Source organism: Hippopotamus amphibius, chromosome 3, assembly GCF_030028045.1.
Source record: "Hippopotamus amphibius kiboko isolate mHipAmp2 chromosome 3, mHipAmp2.hap2, whole genome shotgun sequence".
In the NCBI taxonomy this organism is placed as follows: Eukaryota; Metazoa; Chordata; class Mammalia; order Artiodactyla; family Hippopotamidae; genus Hippopotamus; species Hippopotamus amphibius.
Genome location: NC_080188.1, coordinates 82,808,854 through 82,824,770, shown reverse-complemented (window position 1 = coordinate 82,824,770; position 15,917 = coordinate 82,808,854). Strand labels below are relative to the sequence as shown.

General features: G+C 33.7%; 2 protein-coding genes across 5 annotated transcripts in view; one reads left to right on the top strand and one right to left on the bottom strand.

The window, feature by feature from the left end:
* Window positions 1-15,917, top strand: part of FBXW7 (F-box and WD repeat domain containing 7) — a 204,140-nt gene that overhangs the window by 136,409 nt on the left and 51,814 nt on the right. The window contains exon 2 of one of the 4 annotated variants that reach the window (XM_057726414.1): window positions 6,819-6,996. The exons of the other annotated variants lie outside the window; for them this stretch is intronic. Within the exon in view, the coding sequence (XP_057582397.1) occupies window positions 6,819-6,996 (178 nt within the window). The remainder of the gene's footprint in view (window positions 1-6,818; window positions 6,997-15,917) is intronic. 4 annotated transcript variants of the gene reach the window in all.
* LOC130847981 (short coiled-coil protein B-like) lies at window positions 2,912-4,276 on the bottom strand (the record flags this gene model as incomplete). The annotated part of the gene is made up of 1 exon (XM_057725757.1): window positions 2,912-4,276. A coding segment is annotated over one exon (345 nt), but the record flags the coding sequence as incomplete, so codon positions are not given.

Below are 15,917 nucleotides of genomic sequence, written 5' to 3'. Positions count from 1 at the left end.
AATGGTGTATGCTGTTAGTCTTTTGGTACAAAATTATAAATACTTGTAGGTAAACTTGTATCTTCCAAGTGATTTGTTTTAGCTGAATCAAGAGTAGTTTTATGAAAAATAGAAAATCTTTATGCTGCTCATATGCAGTGGCCTTTGATCTGGAGCACTTAAATCCTAGCCTTCTGTATAATAATGAATGAAAGAAACGGTAGAAATCCAGAATAAACTGCTGTAGTTGTCATTGTTATTGTAAGAGAATTGGAGTGTATGAAACTGTAATACATTTTTTAAATACTATATTGGTGATACTTTGTTACATGTAGCATTCATATGTAATCATCTTTGACTAATGCAAAATTTTAGAGGAAAAAAAATAAGAGACTGGTTAGCAGGCAGAGTATCTTGTATAGCGATCTCTTTATCTCAAGTTCCCCAATGTTGAGTTCTTCTTCAGTGATATCTAAAATCCTAAAATGCCAAGACACAACTACTAAGATGCTACAACTTAATTTTTAGATAAAAATTTTGACAGAATTTAGGAAGTCTTTCTAAAACTTGTAGATGATTGTGTTTTAAAATATTATACTCCAAAGTTGTTATAGGTGGATATTGCATCTTTGCTTGCTTTCTTAGTGATTTTTAAGGTTGAAATGTAATCTACAAAGCTCTATGTGATTTTTTTTTATCCTGACAGTGGTGGTGGTGGTAATGGCAGCTAAGAGTATTGAGCACTTAAAATGTGAAGCATTGTTCTTTGTATTTCACTTAGATTAACTGATATAATCCTCATAACTATCCTGTGAGGTAGGTTCTATATAGATGCAATTGAGACACAGAGGCATTTCCTTAAGGACATACCACTAATAAGTGGTAGAACCAGGCTTTGAACTCTGGCAGTTTGACGCCAGCATCAACATTCCTACCTACTGTATTATACTCCCTTAATATTTATTGATATCATCTTAAAAAGAGCTTGTCTGTTTTGAAAAGTCTCAGTTTGGGTGGGGTGTTAATAATTAAGATTATCTTAAATGCTTTCAAAAGGATAATTGAGACTAAGATTTTATTTTTCCTTGAACACATAGAACTAGCTGCATTTTAAAATATTAGCAATGGGATTTTCCTACACATTGTCTATAATTTCCCTCATTGACTAGGGTTTTCTTCTGTATTTGAAGAGTTTGTATTTTGAATGTTTCCATGCTGATTTAGAACATCGCTTTAGAAGTACTATTAACTTGAATCCTCAGAAAAAAAGATGAAACTCATTAGTTTGGAAATTAGTACTCACTTTGCTCAACCACTAATAATGTCTCTTTTACAAAAGTATATCATTGTAGACACATAATTTTAGTGTTGCTTGAGTTGCAATGCTCTGTACTATCCAGTTGAGGGCAGCGACTTACTGATTTAAGAAATTGAGTTGAATTAGAATGTCACCACTTTGTGTTTATCAAAACTTGGTATCTAGTGTAAAACACAACAGTTAATATCAAAACTGCTTTAATTTTCACTCCTATTGTTCCCATAAATAGTTTCTTAAAAATGGAAAACTAGTTTTACTTCATAATAATTTCTGTCCTCTCATAAGCAGTAAAATGAGCACTGTTTATTTTAGTTTTAATTTTCCCAGTCCAAATTCTTTTCAGTTCCAAATCTCTTCCCCCTCTCTTGCTTTAGGATTAGACTCCAAGAAGATTAGAGAGGTTCATATCATCCTTATCTTTAAACTATCTACATGTAAATACATACAATTATAAAGTTCTTTGAGGGCTTTTAAATATAAAAATGAAAACTAATTTTCAGTATGGTTATCTTTATTAAGTGAAAGTCAGAATTGGAGTTGATCTGTTTGATTTTTTTTTTTTCTCTACAGATATGTTAAATTTGTGAAATGTAGTATGCTCTTCTAATTTCTCTGGATTGAAATAACACATAGTTTAAATTATATCTTCTACGTGGTTCTGAGGAATGGCTTTTGAGGGGTTAATTAACTGATTTCAAAGATATCACTGAGACAGAATTTTTTTGAGAATGAAGAATGTCAGTCTGCCTAAAACTATATGTAATATTACCAAAGTAGACACTGATAGTAATTTGGAAGGGGGGCATTCCACAGGAGCTACTTCAGCAAAGGAGTTTTTCTCATAAGGAGAAACAGACACAATATGACTGAAGGTTATATTATACAAAAAAAGAAAAGAAAAGAAAAAAAAAGATTAGACTTGTGTTAAGGAATAAAGTGAGCACCAGAGGAGATGCTGAGACTAGAGACATTCATTCTGCAAGGTGGCAAGTAGTCTAGTGAGGCGGTAGATGTGGTTATTTTATTTTATTTTATTTTTTTATTTTTTATTTTTTTGAAACAGGTTTTTATTAAACAGCAAAGCAGCTGCAACACAATTTTAAATGTTTGAAAATTAGGTCACAAAGGGATGCAAAATGTTTGCAGTATGACTATTATATATTCATACAGCTAAAGTCATCAAATCTTACACCAATAAACATAAGATTATTCCATGATTAGCCTAAATTTAATAACCATAAACTATATTAGTGGATCTCTTTTCCTATTTAACATCTTAATATTACTTCTGATACTGATTTCCTTACCAAATGGAATCTACAAACTAAATTTTAAAAAACTGTTAAATGACTAAAACTCTCCAAACCAGTAGCTGGGTTTACAGAAAATTTCTGGGAGAAGTAGTGAGATAAAATACTGAGAAAGCATCAATTAGTATACATGTAAAACTCTCCCATTTTTTTTTTTTTTTTTTTTTTTTTTTTTATTTTGGCACACGGGCTTAGTTGCTCCGTGGCATGTGGGATCTTCCTGGAGCTGGGATCGAACCTGTGACCTCTGCAATGTCAGGCAGATTCTTAACCACTGCGCCACCTAGGAAGCCCAAAACTCTCCCATTTTATTCATGATTCTGATATTAATACACTCTTAAGGGACTTTGCAAAGTTGATCTGCTTGGTGCTATAAATAAACCTGAGATCAATCTTTATTCTCTTCCAGGTGTGGTTTACATAAGGTTAGCCAAACTTAATCCTTTTTCTTATATATTCCCTCCAAAATCTAATCTGTGCCAGAGATAACACAAATCTGGAGTAAAAACGTGGAGTTGGTTACAAGCACTTACCAAGTACTTTTCCCACCCTATTTCTATTTTTCCTCAAAATTTTCTATTTCAAACACACAACCTGAGCTCATCTTTTCAGATACTACGTGGGTTATTTTGTGCAAAGGAAGTTTTTAACAACAAATCTTCCCAATACGATAATTCAATTTCAAAGAAAAATCTTCATTTTTACAGGCCCCATTTTCAATTGATTAAAGAGAAACCAACTATCTTATTACTAAGCAAATAAACCCTAACTGAGAAAGTATCTTATTTTGGTTAGGTTTCAACAGAGTTCTGGCTACTCTCCCAGATGATTAACTACTGAAATTAGTTTTTACAAAGGTGAAACCAGTTTTTTCCTTAAGGGAAGGAAAATGGGAAGAAAGCAAACGGAGAAGAGGCACACGATGGTGGACAGGGTACATAAAGCTGTGCATTCAGTACATGATTTTGGTCACTTTTTCACAACACGGTGGTTATTTTCTTGTATCTCTATGCCTATAATAAAAGACAGTGCTAAACCTATAAACCAAAGCAAATTTGATATAACATTCATTTTCAAGTTTCATAAATATATGCATTTCTAATTATAAAGTCTCTACAATACATTTGCATGTTTTCATAGACTAACATAATACACAAACTCATGGAAGTCTTCTGTTATGCTCTTAATTTTGCTTAGATCTGACATTATCTTCATAAATACTCAGTGAAGCCACAAACAAAAGTACTAGAACTTTTGGAATCTATCGAAGTTAAAGAAAAAAAGATCAGCAGCAATTCCGTAAGACATAAGGGATATCAATCCCTTACTTTCTTTTGCTTTTTGTGTCAGTTGTTTGGAAAACACTAGAAGCTGACATGAGGTTTTCTATATATTGTCCAAGAACTTGATTTTCTGATTTTAGCTTCAGATTTTCTTCCTTAACTGCATCTACTCTTGCAGAGAGATCTTCAAGTGTGTGTTGGAGTTCCAACACTTGATTAATAAGTCGTGTTTTTTCCTCCAGTTCCACCTGATTTTCAGCGTCAACTGCATCCATGTCAGCATTCATCATCTTCCGTAACAAACTTTTGGGCCTTGGATACAAAATTCTTGATGAATGGTCTGCCGTTGGAGGCGCCGGCAGGGAGAGGGATCGGGAGATGCGATGTGGTTATTTTAGATATCAGTCTCACCTTCTTCTACCATATCAACCTAACATATTTCCAGTACCCTCTCTCCTATCCCTAGATCTCTGTTGGGTTTTCAGTGGTTATGGTTGTATCTTAGTCATTTGCTTTTTTACTAAAACAGTTTTTTTTTAAAAATTGTGATTAAATACTCATAACATAAAATTTACCATTTTAACCATGTTTAAGTGTACACTTCAGTGGCATTAAGTACATTTACAGTGTTGTGCAACTGTTACCACTGTCCATCTCAAGAATTTTTTTATCTTTTCCAACAAGAATTCTATACCCATTAAACGCTAACTCCTCATTCCTTTCGCCCCTGAGCCCCTGGCAACCACCATTCTACTTTCTACCTATAAATTTACTTGAGGTGCCTCATATAAGTAGAATCATACAATATGTATCCTTTTTTGACTGACTTATTTCACTTAGCATTGTGTCTTCAAGGTTCATCCATGTTGTGTGAGAATTTTCTTTCTCTTTAGGCTGAATAATCCGTTGTATGTGTACATACCACATTTTTTTTACCCACTCATCCATCAGTGGTTACTAAGGTTGTTTCCACCTCTTGGCTGTTGTGAATAATGCTGCTAGGAACATGGTTGTACAAATATCTGTGTGAACCCTGCTTTTGGTTCTTTGGGGTGTATATCCAAAAGTGGAATTGCTGGATCACGTAGTAATTTTTTGAGGAATCTCTGTATTTTTCACAGTAGCCCTGTCTCTTTACATTCTCACCAACAGTACACAAGGGTTCCGGTTTCTCCTCATTGTTGCCAACACATGTGTGTGTGTGTGTGTGTTTAAATAATAGCCATAATAACGGGTGTACAGTGTGATTCTGGTTTTGATTTGCATTTCCCTAATTATTAGTGAAACTGAGCATCTTTACATATACTTATTGGTCATGTGTATATCTACTTTGGAGGAATTCAGTTGTTTACTTTTGTGTAACTAAAAATGTCACCTCTGCTTAATGATTTTGCATTTTCTACTACAATTTAAATTATGAAATCAGAGTAAGGCATACTTTAAGAAAGTAGCATCATGGTAGGACTAGGGGTGTTTCTTGTGTGTGGATTTACTTCCCAGCAACCCACTTTGTGAATTTAATAAGACAGATCTCTCCAAAGTCAAAGAAGAGATCACTCATTTCTGACATTCTCCTTTCCAACTCTCTCCATATCACATTTTAAATTCCCACTTATAAAAAATCCATAAAAGCACTTGGAAGGAGAGAGAAGTGAGATGACTGGCTATTGGAAGAAGATAGAATAGAAGGAGAGAACAAACTAATAAGCTGAGCATTGTGAATGGAGAGTGCAATCTATTATCTATCATCTATTAAAACTGCTATCAGTTCTCTCATTAGGCTTTTTAAAAATCGTCTTCATAACGTTCTAGTTCATGGGCTTGGACATGAAACGTAGCATAAAAATTAACTTGGCATAAGTAGTTAATTTAGGGAAATATTTGAGGTAATTCAAATATTTGAATTAGGTGAGTTTGGGGCCCATTTGAGGAGTCTTCATCTCCAAACTTTATCTTGGGGAACCACTGAAAGTTCTTGAGGAGTGAGTTGTACACCACATTCCGTCTCCATGTTTTAGGAAGATATATCTCACTAAGGTGAGAAGTCAGAACCTAAGGATTTGTGATGAGCTGGTTAGTTATGATTCATTTTACTATAATTACTTCCCATCACAGGTTACATTTATAAATACTTGAGTTTTTAAATATATTTAATCAGTCACATGACTGATACTTTCAAGTGGAATCACTGTTTCAGAATTACAGAGACTGAACTGAAATTTGCAAACAACTAAAATGTCTCCTGGTAAGATTAACCTGCAGTGCATATTAATAGCTGTAGAGAGCCAGAGTCAGTTAAATGTCTTAGTGAGTATGAGATAAAGCATGGTACGTATTGAAGAGGAAAAGACAGCATGCTTAAGACCAACACTTGAAGATACAGTGCTCATTCTGAATATATCTAAGATAGAACAAATATATGTTTGTACTTTTTGAGCATGCATAAATGCTGTCCTTAAATTTGAAGCATAATTCAAAACACTGCTAAAAAATTAATGCTGATATTTGGGTAAGGAAGACTTAATAAATGTTTAAGAGAAAATACAATGTTTATCTTTTGGATTTTTGTAAAGAAAAGTTTACTTTTCACTAACCTAGGTTAGTCACTAGACAAGTTTTCAAAGGGACCCTACAGCACAGCCCTGCTTTGGTTGTCCTCGCATTACTGACTTTGTATGGGAGGTTCACCAGCTGTTTGACTGGCAGGAGCAGGAGCTTTCACTTCAGTAGTTTATAATTCCTGGCTATTCTAGGATAGTTTGCACTTCACCAAGCCTCAGACAGGTCAGGACATTTGGTAGGAGAAGGTTGAAAGACAAAAGCAGCAGGCCTTGGGTTCTCAGCCTTTTTTTTTTTTTTTTTTAATTAGGAAGTTATATTTTAATTTGGTGGTTAGAGTTTTTAGTAATGTGCCTGTATTACATGTAGAGAGTATTCATCAGCCAAGAGGAGTTTTAAAATGTCAAAACCGGGGAAAGCTACTCTAAACCATGGCTTGGTTCCTGTTGATCTTAAAAGTGCAAAAGAGCCTCTACCACATCAAACTGTGATGAAGATCTTTAGCATTAGCATCATTGCCCAAGGCCTCCCCTTTTGTCGAAGACGGGTAAGTCTCACACATTTGAAAAACAGGAATATTTATTTAAATGAACTACTTCTGCCTCTTTTGGTGAAGAAATGTTTCAAATTTCAATTGGTATTTATAACTAAAACTATCAGTGCATTATGTAGCCAGTGAAAACTTCTACAAGTGATAGTTTTAATGATATGATAAAGAGCCTTGAGGGCAAGGTTACCTCATTCACCTTTTTGTCTCTCTCATTTATTTTTGTGGTATTAAAATTCTTTAAACTTACTTAAAATCGGTAGATTTAAATAGTATGTTTTCAAATACGTTGGCAAATACTAAAACCCAGCTGTGTTGTTTTTATTTTGTGGGGAAAGTAAAAAGCTGGTGGTGGTGTCCTTATACGTAGGAATTAAAGCATTTAGCTCTCTTAAAGTTTATCTGCCACTTTAAGCAGTATTATTTTTAAATCACTATTTCTTAAATTCAGACCTAACATAACAGAGACATTACTTTTTTGCTGTTATATAAAATAAAAATAGCATGTTGTTGTGTGGCAGTTACGATACAGTTTATATATAGACAATCCTGAACTAACATTTTGTAGAACTTGTGCTAATCTATAATCAGGTTATGATCTATTGAATGTTTCTCAAGATGACATTCTCCTCCTTCCCGCAAGGTTTTGACCCTGTTAATATTAACAGTTTTGTATTTTCTGAGTTAGTTGGTATTGCCCTTTTGAATTGCAACCAGAGTGATATATTTTTAGATCTAAAATATGTTTAAGATCCTGAACACATTAAACCAAAAAATACCTGTTAGAGATTCATTGAGTGTTTTTATATATCAGGGCTATTAGTGTTTTAGTTCCCTTTTTACACCCCCCCCCCTTTTTTTAAACTATAAGGGAAACATTCTATTAACCAAGTAGGTTAACTTATAACAAACACCTGAAAAGTGTTTTTCCTCTTTAGTGAAGAGAATCTTCTATTTGCTTGGACTTGAATAGCCTTTGTAAAAATATATTTTCTAATTACCTTAGTTCTTTTTGAATTGTTTCTACCTCTACTCCAAATAAGTGGTAGCCATGTTGAAAAACATTTTGAGAAGTTTTAAATGTAATACAGCTTAAACATTGAAGATAGAATATAAATAGCTCTGTCACCCTCTTATTTTCTTTTTTACTATGTTTTCACAAAATGTTTCTTTTAATTTGTCTTCTTTCACTTTGTCACTTTTATAACTTCTGAATGAGGTCACTGCTCTGATTTAAGCATTTACACAGAGGCCTCTAGTAGCTTTAAGGTCATTAATAAACTAATTTATTATCTTAATACTTCCGTAAAAGAAAATACCAATACAAGTAAACTTTCAAATTAAGGAAAAGAAATGTGAGTTTTTTTAATTACGGGGTTAAGATATTAACAAGATAATTTTGTTCTTGTTGAATATTTCTAGTAAACTTAAGTACAGTATATGACAGATTATTCATTATGTCACACTGTATGTTTTCTGTCTTTATCTTCTTTACAAGTGCATGAAACTTAAAAGGCTCAGAAGCAGATTCTATAAGAAAAATTAATGGAAAACTTCAGGGCTTTCCTTGAGGGTTTCCTAGCGTCAGTATTCACTTTGACTTTTCTAGGTTACTGTTATGTTAAATTATAGCCTGCCATTTGTAATTACAGAAGAGGACTAAATTTGAAAAATAAAATTCAGATGTTCTAGTTTGGGAGAAGATAGAAAACAGAACTAACACATTCAGTTTTAGACTGCCTGCCAATAATTTACTATTGCATAACTCATTGACTACTAGAACTATTAGAGGGATAGTGTAATTATATCCTCTCCCCTCATTTTTGTGACTGGTTAATTTAGGTAGCTTTAAATTGATTCACATGCTCTTTGTTATTTTGCTTACTAACTTTCCCTTGGTAATGTCAATGATAGACGTTTTTTAATGTATTTTTTTATCAAAGATTTTAAAAAGTATTTTGGTATGATATGTAATTAATCATATTTTGTATTTAACATCCAGTATATCTTTTCCATTAGGTATGTTTAGCCTCTTTCAATCAGACTGTTATACACTGACAAGTGTATAGACTTCTCTATTTTGTAGGCCATTTTTTTTCCTTACAAGTAGTGAGCTAATATATAGTGACCTGTTACAAGACTGTATGTAGTCTTGACCTATTAAAATTTGAAAAATATGTTATTGCCCCTCCTTCCATCATAGGTGTTGATCCATTTAATGTTTGCACAATAAAATTATTTTGAAAATTGTGAGAAATTCTTTAAAATGGTTGTCATAACTACATATTCAATGTGTAGCTCTTGAAAGGTTTTCAGGAAATTTACCTCTTTATTAAGTACTATTAGCATTGGTAGTCTAATTTAATATTACATAAATTATTCTGGTTTCTTATCAGAGATAATTTGGACTTAATACTCACGACAGTAAAGAGGTAGCAGTCTAGCTCTAACCAGTTACCTTAAATCAAAATGTTTTTAGTAGTGAGGTCCTCATAGTTTATGTAAGTCGTATAGGTAATTCTTAACATCAGGAATATTTGAGAATACTAGTTGAGTATATAACTTTTTATTCTGAAAGAACTGATTGTCCTTTAAAGGAAGAGAAAATTTACAGAAAATACTTAGTCTATAAAATCACTGGAAAATTATTTTATTTTTCTTTGAAATTGTAATACCTAATTATGGTAGTACTGTATTTCCTAAATTCTAAGATACATTATTTTTCTACATTTTAAATGTATGTAAAATTAGTATACCTCTTGATGGAATTTCATAGCTTATCTGGCAGCATTTTTTTCTTTCTAGTGATGAGAGAAATAATATCTTACAATTAATAATAGTATGTTGAAAGAAAATTCACTTATTGCTTAAATTTCATATTAACTCATTTTGTTTTTGTTTGGAGACTTTTAAGCATTGACAGTCTTCTCGTAAAGTTATTCTTTAATGTTACTATTTTGGTAGAAATTTCCAAAAGACATGCAGTTAGGTGTTTTATATAGGGCTTTTAAAGGTATCTGGTTGACTGTGCTCGTTTATAGAATAAAGTGTTTTATATTCTTGGGTTTAAACCACGGACCGATTCTATAGCATAAACATGAGCAGCAGAGCTGAGAGACTGAGGTAGGGCTGCTGGAGGGAGCGGCAGAGAGGCGAGGCGGGAGCAGTGTGGTGCGAGGACTTGTTCATCTGAAACCCAAGAGCTCGGGCAGCAATGAAATTTCTGATGGCTGAAAACAATTTTGTAGTGGTTATATTCCATATGAAGTTCTATTTAAAGTACCATATTTAAAAAAAATAAAGCACCATATTTAAAATAATTTTTCTTTTTTTAAGAAAATTAATTAATGTATTTATTTTTTGGCTGCATTGGGTCTTTGTTGCTGCGTGTGGGCTTTTGCTAGTTGTGGAGAGTGGGGGCTGCTCTTCGTTGTGGTGCACAGGCTTCTCATTGCTGTGGCTTCTCTTGTTGTGGAGCATGAGCTCTAGGTGCATGGGCTTCAGTTGTGACATGTAGGCTCAGTAGTTGTGGCTTGAGGGCTCTAGAGCGCAGACTCAGTAGTTGTGGAACGTGGGCTTACTTGCTCCTCAGCACGTGGGATCTCCTCGGACCGAGGATTGAACCCGTGTCCCCTGCATTGGCAGGCAGATTCTTAACCACTGTGCCACCAGCGAAGCCCCTAAAATAATTTTTCTTTAAAGTGAAAGTAGAAATAACATTAAAATAGAATATTTGTGTCATTTGAGAAAATATTTGAGTTAATGTCACTCCTGTGTATTGTTATCATTTGAGGGTTAGCTTAAGTCAGGGGTCTACACACTTTTTCTGAACAGGGCCAGCAACTGTTTTAGGTTTTGTGGACCAGATAGTCACTGTTTTAACTACTCGGTTCTGCCATTGTAGCATGAAAGCAGCTGTAGGCAATAATTAAAGGAATAGTTGAATGAACATGATTGTGTTTTAATAAAACTTTATTTACGAAACAATGATTACAGTATACTATAGTGAATCTTCTTGTGCATATATCTTTTTTTACTTGCGTATAAGTTTCAGCAAACAGTAAATTTTTAAAAAGAGATTATTAGAGCTATAGGCCTTTCATTTTCTTTAAAAACCCTCATTCTCTCTTCTAATTCTTTTGTAGCTATGTAGAGAAAATTTTTTATGTGTATAATCATTAGAATTTTAACATCCTGCTTTTTAATTTTCCTTGATGTACAGTAGTAGCATAATAATACTATCAATAATTGCTATTATTTTAAAGGAAACTACTATGTATTCTAGGCTTTGTCTAGCTAGTTTGTGTATTTTAATTAATTCTTAAGTGTTCTAAATGTTTGTTACGTACTGTAAGTTAGGTATTATCTCCACTCAGTGGACTAGAAAGCTAAGGCTCAAACAAGTTACCTCTCCCCAATTTTCTTGGTAAATAGTAAAGCTGCTATATTTAACCTCAGGACTCTCTAATGCTGCAGGTAGTAGCCATTCTCTTTCTACTATGTTTTGTGACATTTTTCTTATGAACTTAACTTTTTTTCAACTACTATTATATTCATATTTTGGAGGGTAAACCTGGGAGCCTAGCATTGTTGACACTATTTCTTTGAGAAAATTTATTCAAAGATTCACATAATTGACCTACAAATAACTTTTGGTAGCGTGCTACGTTTATAAGTTTAGGATTTTTTGTGTAATCTCTTTTAAGATGTTTCATTTGTGACGTTATCCCACAGAGGATGCGATGATTATAGTCATAAAAAGCTGGAAATATTCAAACAGCATGCATATTCGTTGTCTTTTTATAAGCTGGGGGATGACACCTGTTAAAAAATTACTCCTGATCCTTGTTAAGACCGTTAAGATAGATTTTATTCACGAGGGACTGTCATGATATGTATAGGGACTACTACTAGGGGAATTTGCAGTAGGGGAGATAGATTAGGCTTAACTCTTTCCTTTAAATTAATTAATTAGGCTGTGTTGGGTCTTCGTTGTGGTGCACAGGCTTCTCAGTTTGGTAGCTTCTTTTGTGTAGCGTGGACTCTAGACACACGAGCTTCAGTAGTTGCAGCACACAGGCTTCAGTAGTTGTGGTGTGCAGGGAACCAACCCGTGTCTTCTGCATTGGCAGGCAGATTCTTAACCACTGCACCACCAGGGAAGTTCCTAAACACTTAATAGAACAAAGAAAAGTGATAATTTATAGCCAGTAAGCAGGGTGGGGGTCAGTGAATAGATAATTTCTAAGAGGAAGCATCAGGGGTAAAGGGAGGACTCTGGTTAAATGAATTTAACCAAGGTGGTCAGACATCACCTGGGGGATGGTGAAGGATAGCAAACCCACCAGACATGGAGAGGGTAATCAGGTACCATTCATGATCGATATCAAGGGTGGGGAATTCCAGTTTTCAGCAGGATTCGTGCTAAAATTTGGTGCTTGAGAACATGCCCAAGGACAGGGCCTAGTTGAAAAAGAACTCAGAGGAGCCTGAGGAGAGTTTGGTTAAGGAAAGAATCTTTGTCATATCTCAGGGTCTGTGTTTGGTAGGCAGCAACTCAGAACAGGGTGTCTGACAGGTAACCATCCTCAAACTGCAGTGCAATACCATTTTCATCAGTTTGTTCAGTCAGTACTTTTGACTGTGATGAGAAGAATTAAAAACAGCATGATACCTCTCTTGGTGTCTAGCTTCACTACTCTCTTGGATTCAAGATTTTTCTTCATTGTTGAATTATTGATGATTCTAATTTAAAAAAAAACCTAATGTCTTTTACTTCTCTTTCTAAAAATTAGATATGGTCAGTGTGTAAAATGTGGAAGAAATGTTTCTTTACATCTTCCTAAAGTATCAGTAATTCCACTGCTCAGAAATAACCACAATAAAAATTTTAAGTAAATATTCTTTTAAACAAAATTGGTACTTTAATCCATTTTTAACATATTGCTGTTAGTTCCCCATGGCCGTAGTTATTCAAAAGTGTATAATCTGCCAAATGAATGTATCATTATCTTCTGACTGCTGTTGATTTGGTCAGTGACCTGCTTTGAACTTTTTTGTACATAAATCTTTAACATCTCTATACACATTTTTCTAGTAGAATTATTGGGTCAAGGAGTATGAACTTTTTTTAGATTCTTGATAAATACTGCTAAATTGTTTTCCAGAAAGATTGTACCAAATAAAAACCAGCACAAGGGACTTCAATGTTGTTTAAGAGAAAGAAATCATATTTTAAGCAAATTTATTCCTACCATGGCAAACTTTTATGGATTTTACTTAGTTGATACTATATTACTATAAACATACATGTATGTTTATTGTTCTAGGTTTTCTATTGAAGGAAATTTTTTTCATTTTGAGAAAATGATATGTGTTTATACTTAAAACTTCATTAGGAAAATATATAAATAGATCAAGAAATTATTTGTTGCTCATGGTGCTTTTTAAAAATTCTTTCTAGAAAATATTACTTACCGTAGACTTATCACCTATGTTATTTTCAACTATAATTTTCTTCTGTTCTTCCCATAGTTTTAAAACTATCATCTCTGTTTTTATCTCATCAGATGATCCATGTGTGTATAGTTTATAATTTATCATTGATTTAACACATTTTTACTGTGTCTTATGATTATCTCAGTTTTTGTCATCTTAGTTTATACTTTTACATTTCTGAGTTTTAGTGTGATGTTTGTACAGTTTAAATGACAGCCTCTCCCAAAGTATATTGCTATTAATAATCTCTACTACAGGAGTACTTTTCATGCTAGCAAAAGCAGCTGCCAGAAATACTTGCCTTTTCTTAAAGCACTATGACTTAGTCTTACATTTCTGACATAGCTTTGCTTTTTCCCCAATTCAGGTTTACTTTTTATTTTTATTTTTTAATTCTAGTCTAGCTATGATAAATTCTCATTTAAAGTAGTTGTAGCAAGTTTGCTTTTCTAAAATGTCTTGATGCCTGAAAGGCATTTCATGAAACTCGACTCTTGTTTCATGGAACTCTTAGCCAAGAGGAAATAGATGGATATTTCCTTAACATACGGAAATATGAAACCTTTAAAAGGCCAGCATCATGTTCCCCTCCCCCATACTAGTCTATTTGGTATCTGCCAGTTACATTTGTGCCTCCTTCTCCAAATCCTTTCCATGACCTCACAGTCTAGCTTATCTCTTGGTTGGAACCTTCCTCCTGGCACTGGTTACATCTACCGTTGTCCTCGTCCATTAGTGGAACATACTGTAGTTGTTGCCGTTACCTTTGGCCCTTAGACATATATGTGCTGTTCACTGGTGTTATTTGACAGCTTGACTTAGTTATCTTGTCTCCTCAATTAAGACTACAAACTCTTAGACTTCAGAAATTATCTTTAATAAAATCTTTTTATGGTCCCAGTGATGTGCAAAAGAAGGTATAAATATTTGTATGACCACTTCGTTAAAGCTTTTGTTAAGTTTGGAAAATTCTTTAAGGAGTTTTTCTACTGTTAGAGTATGGCATGTTTTTGTTTACTAAATGTTTTTAAATGACTGTGCAGCTGTGATTTTGAATATTTCATTTTCTAAATATAAGTAATCTCGGATACAGTTTGACACTTAATTTTAAAAGTAATTACTACTTAGCAGTTTTGAAAAATGAAGGAGAAACAAACATTAAGGTGTACTCATTTAGATGGCACTTTTGAGAGTCTGCAGTAGCCAAAATAGTCAGAAAATGCTAAAATTAAAGTTATTACAGTACTTTGTAGAGAAGGAAGAACAGGGTGGTGCTATGAGCAAGTTTGGAGAGAGATTTTAATAGGTTACCTGATTTTTTTTTTGAGTAAACTGAAACGTGGCTTCCTAAAGTTTTTTTCCCACACGTATATTCCATTGGAACTTGGGGAAAAAATGGCATTTTCAGATCATCAGATATCTTTTATTGTCACTACTTATTTTATCAATAAAGGAATCAACTAGTTACCACATATCAGGTCATTCTATTTTTGATTCTGTCAGTTTCTTAAGAATGTTTCATGCATTGTGCATAAACATGACTAAACAGAATATAAATTATAAATTTTCTTGTGGTCTTATTTTCTGTACTGTGCAAGGCAGTGGCTGTAAATAAAAAGGTGATGACTCTTCCCCTCTGCCTGTGGATATACAAAAATGAAAATCACAATCCTTTAAACATTTTATAGTTAGTGGTAAAAACCATAAACAAACCCTTATGGTACAAAAGGATAGTTGCTTACAGGGACCCATATACAAAGTACTGTGGGAGCATGAGAGGGCCACCCAAGTCTCAATGCAAATGGCTCAGGAAAGGCTTCACAGTAAATTAAAATGTGAAGGATGTTTGCTAAGCAGATGATCAAAGTTACGGACAGAAGGAACTTGTATTATTGCTTGGTCTCACATCTTGTTTTTTCACATTAATTATACTGTTGCAAATTATTCACTTATATCCGGATATGAAATTTATTAATAGTAGTAATAGCCCCCAAATATGTATTAAGAACTTAGAGTTGGGAACTTTTGTAGAACCTGTAGATATAACAGTAAAGTAGACAGACAGAGGTCATGCCATCATGGAGCTTAGATCCTCATTTAGGGAAACAGACAAGTCACTTTTAATGCTAATGTTTTAATGATGATAAAACAGGGTGACAGAGTCTAATTTGGGATGCAGGGGAAACACTATTCTAAGTAATTTCCACATAGGAACTCATTTAATTCTTAAAAGAACCTCATGAAGTAGATCGAACTATATTATCCCTGTTTTATAGATGTGGAATCAGAGGTGTAGGAAGTTTAACTAATTTGCCTAGAGCTAGTAGATCATGGAGCTGAGATTCTAACCCGGGTGTCTGTCTCCAACATCGTAAACGCTGTGGTATACTGACCTGGGTAAGGATTTGTAGAGTGAATGGATC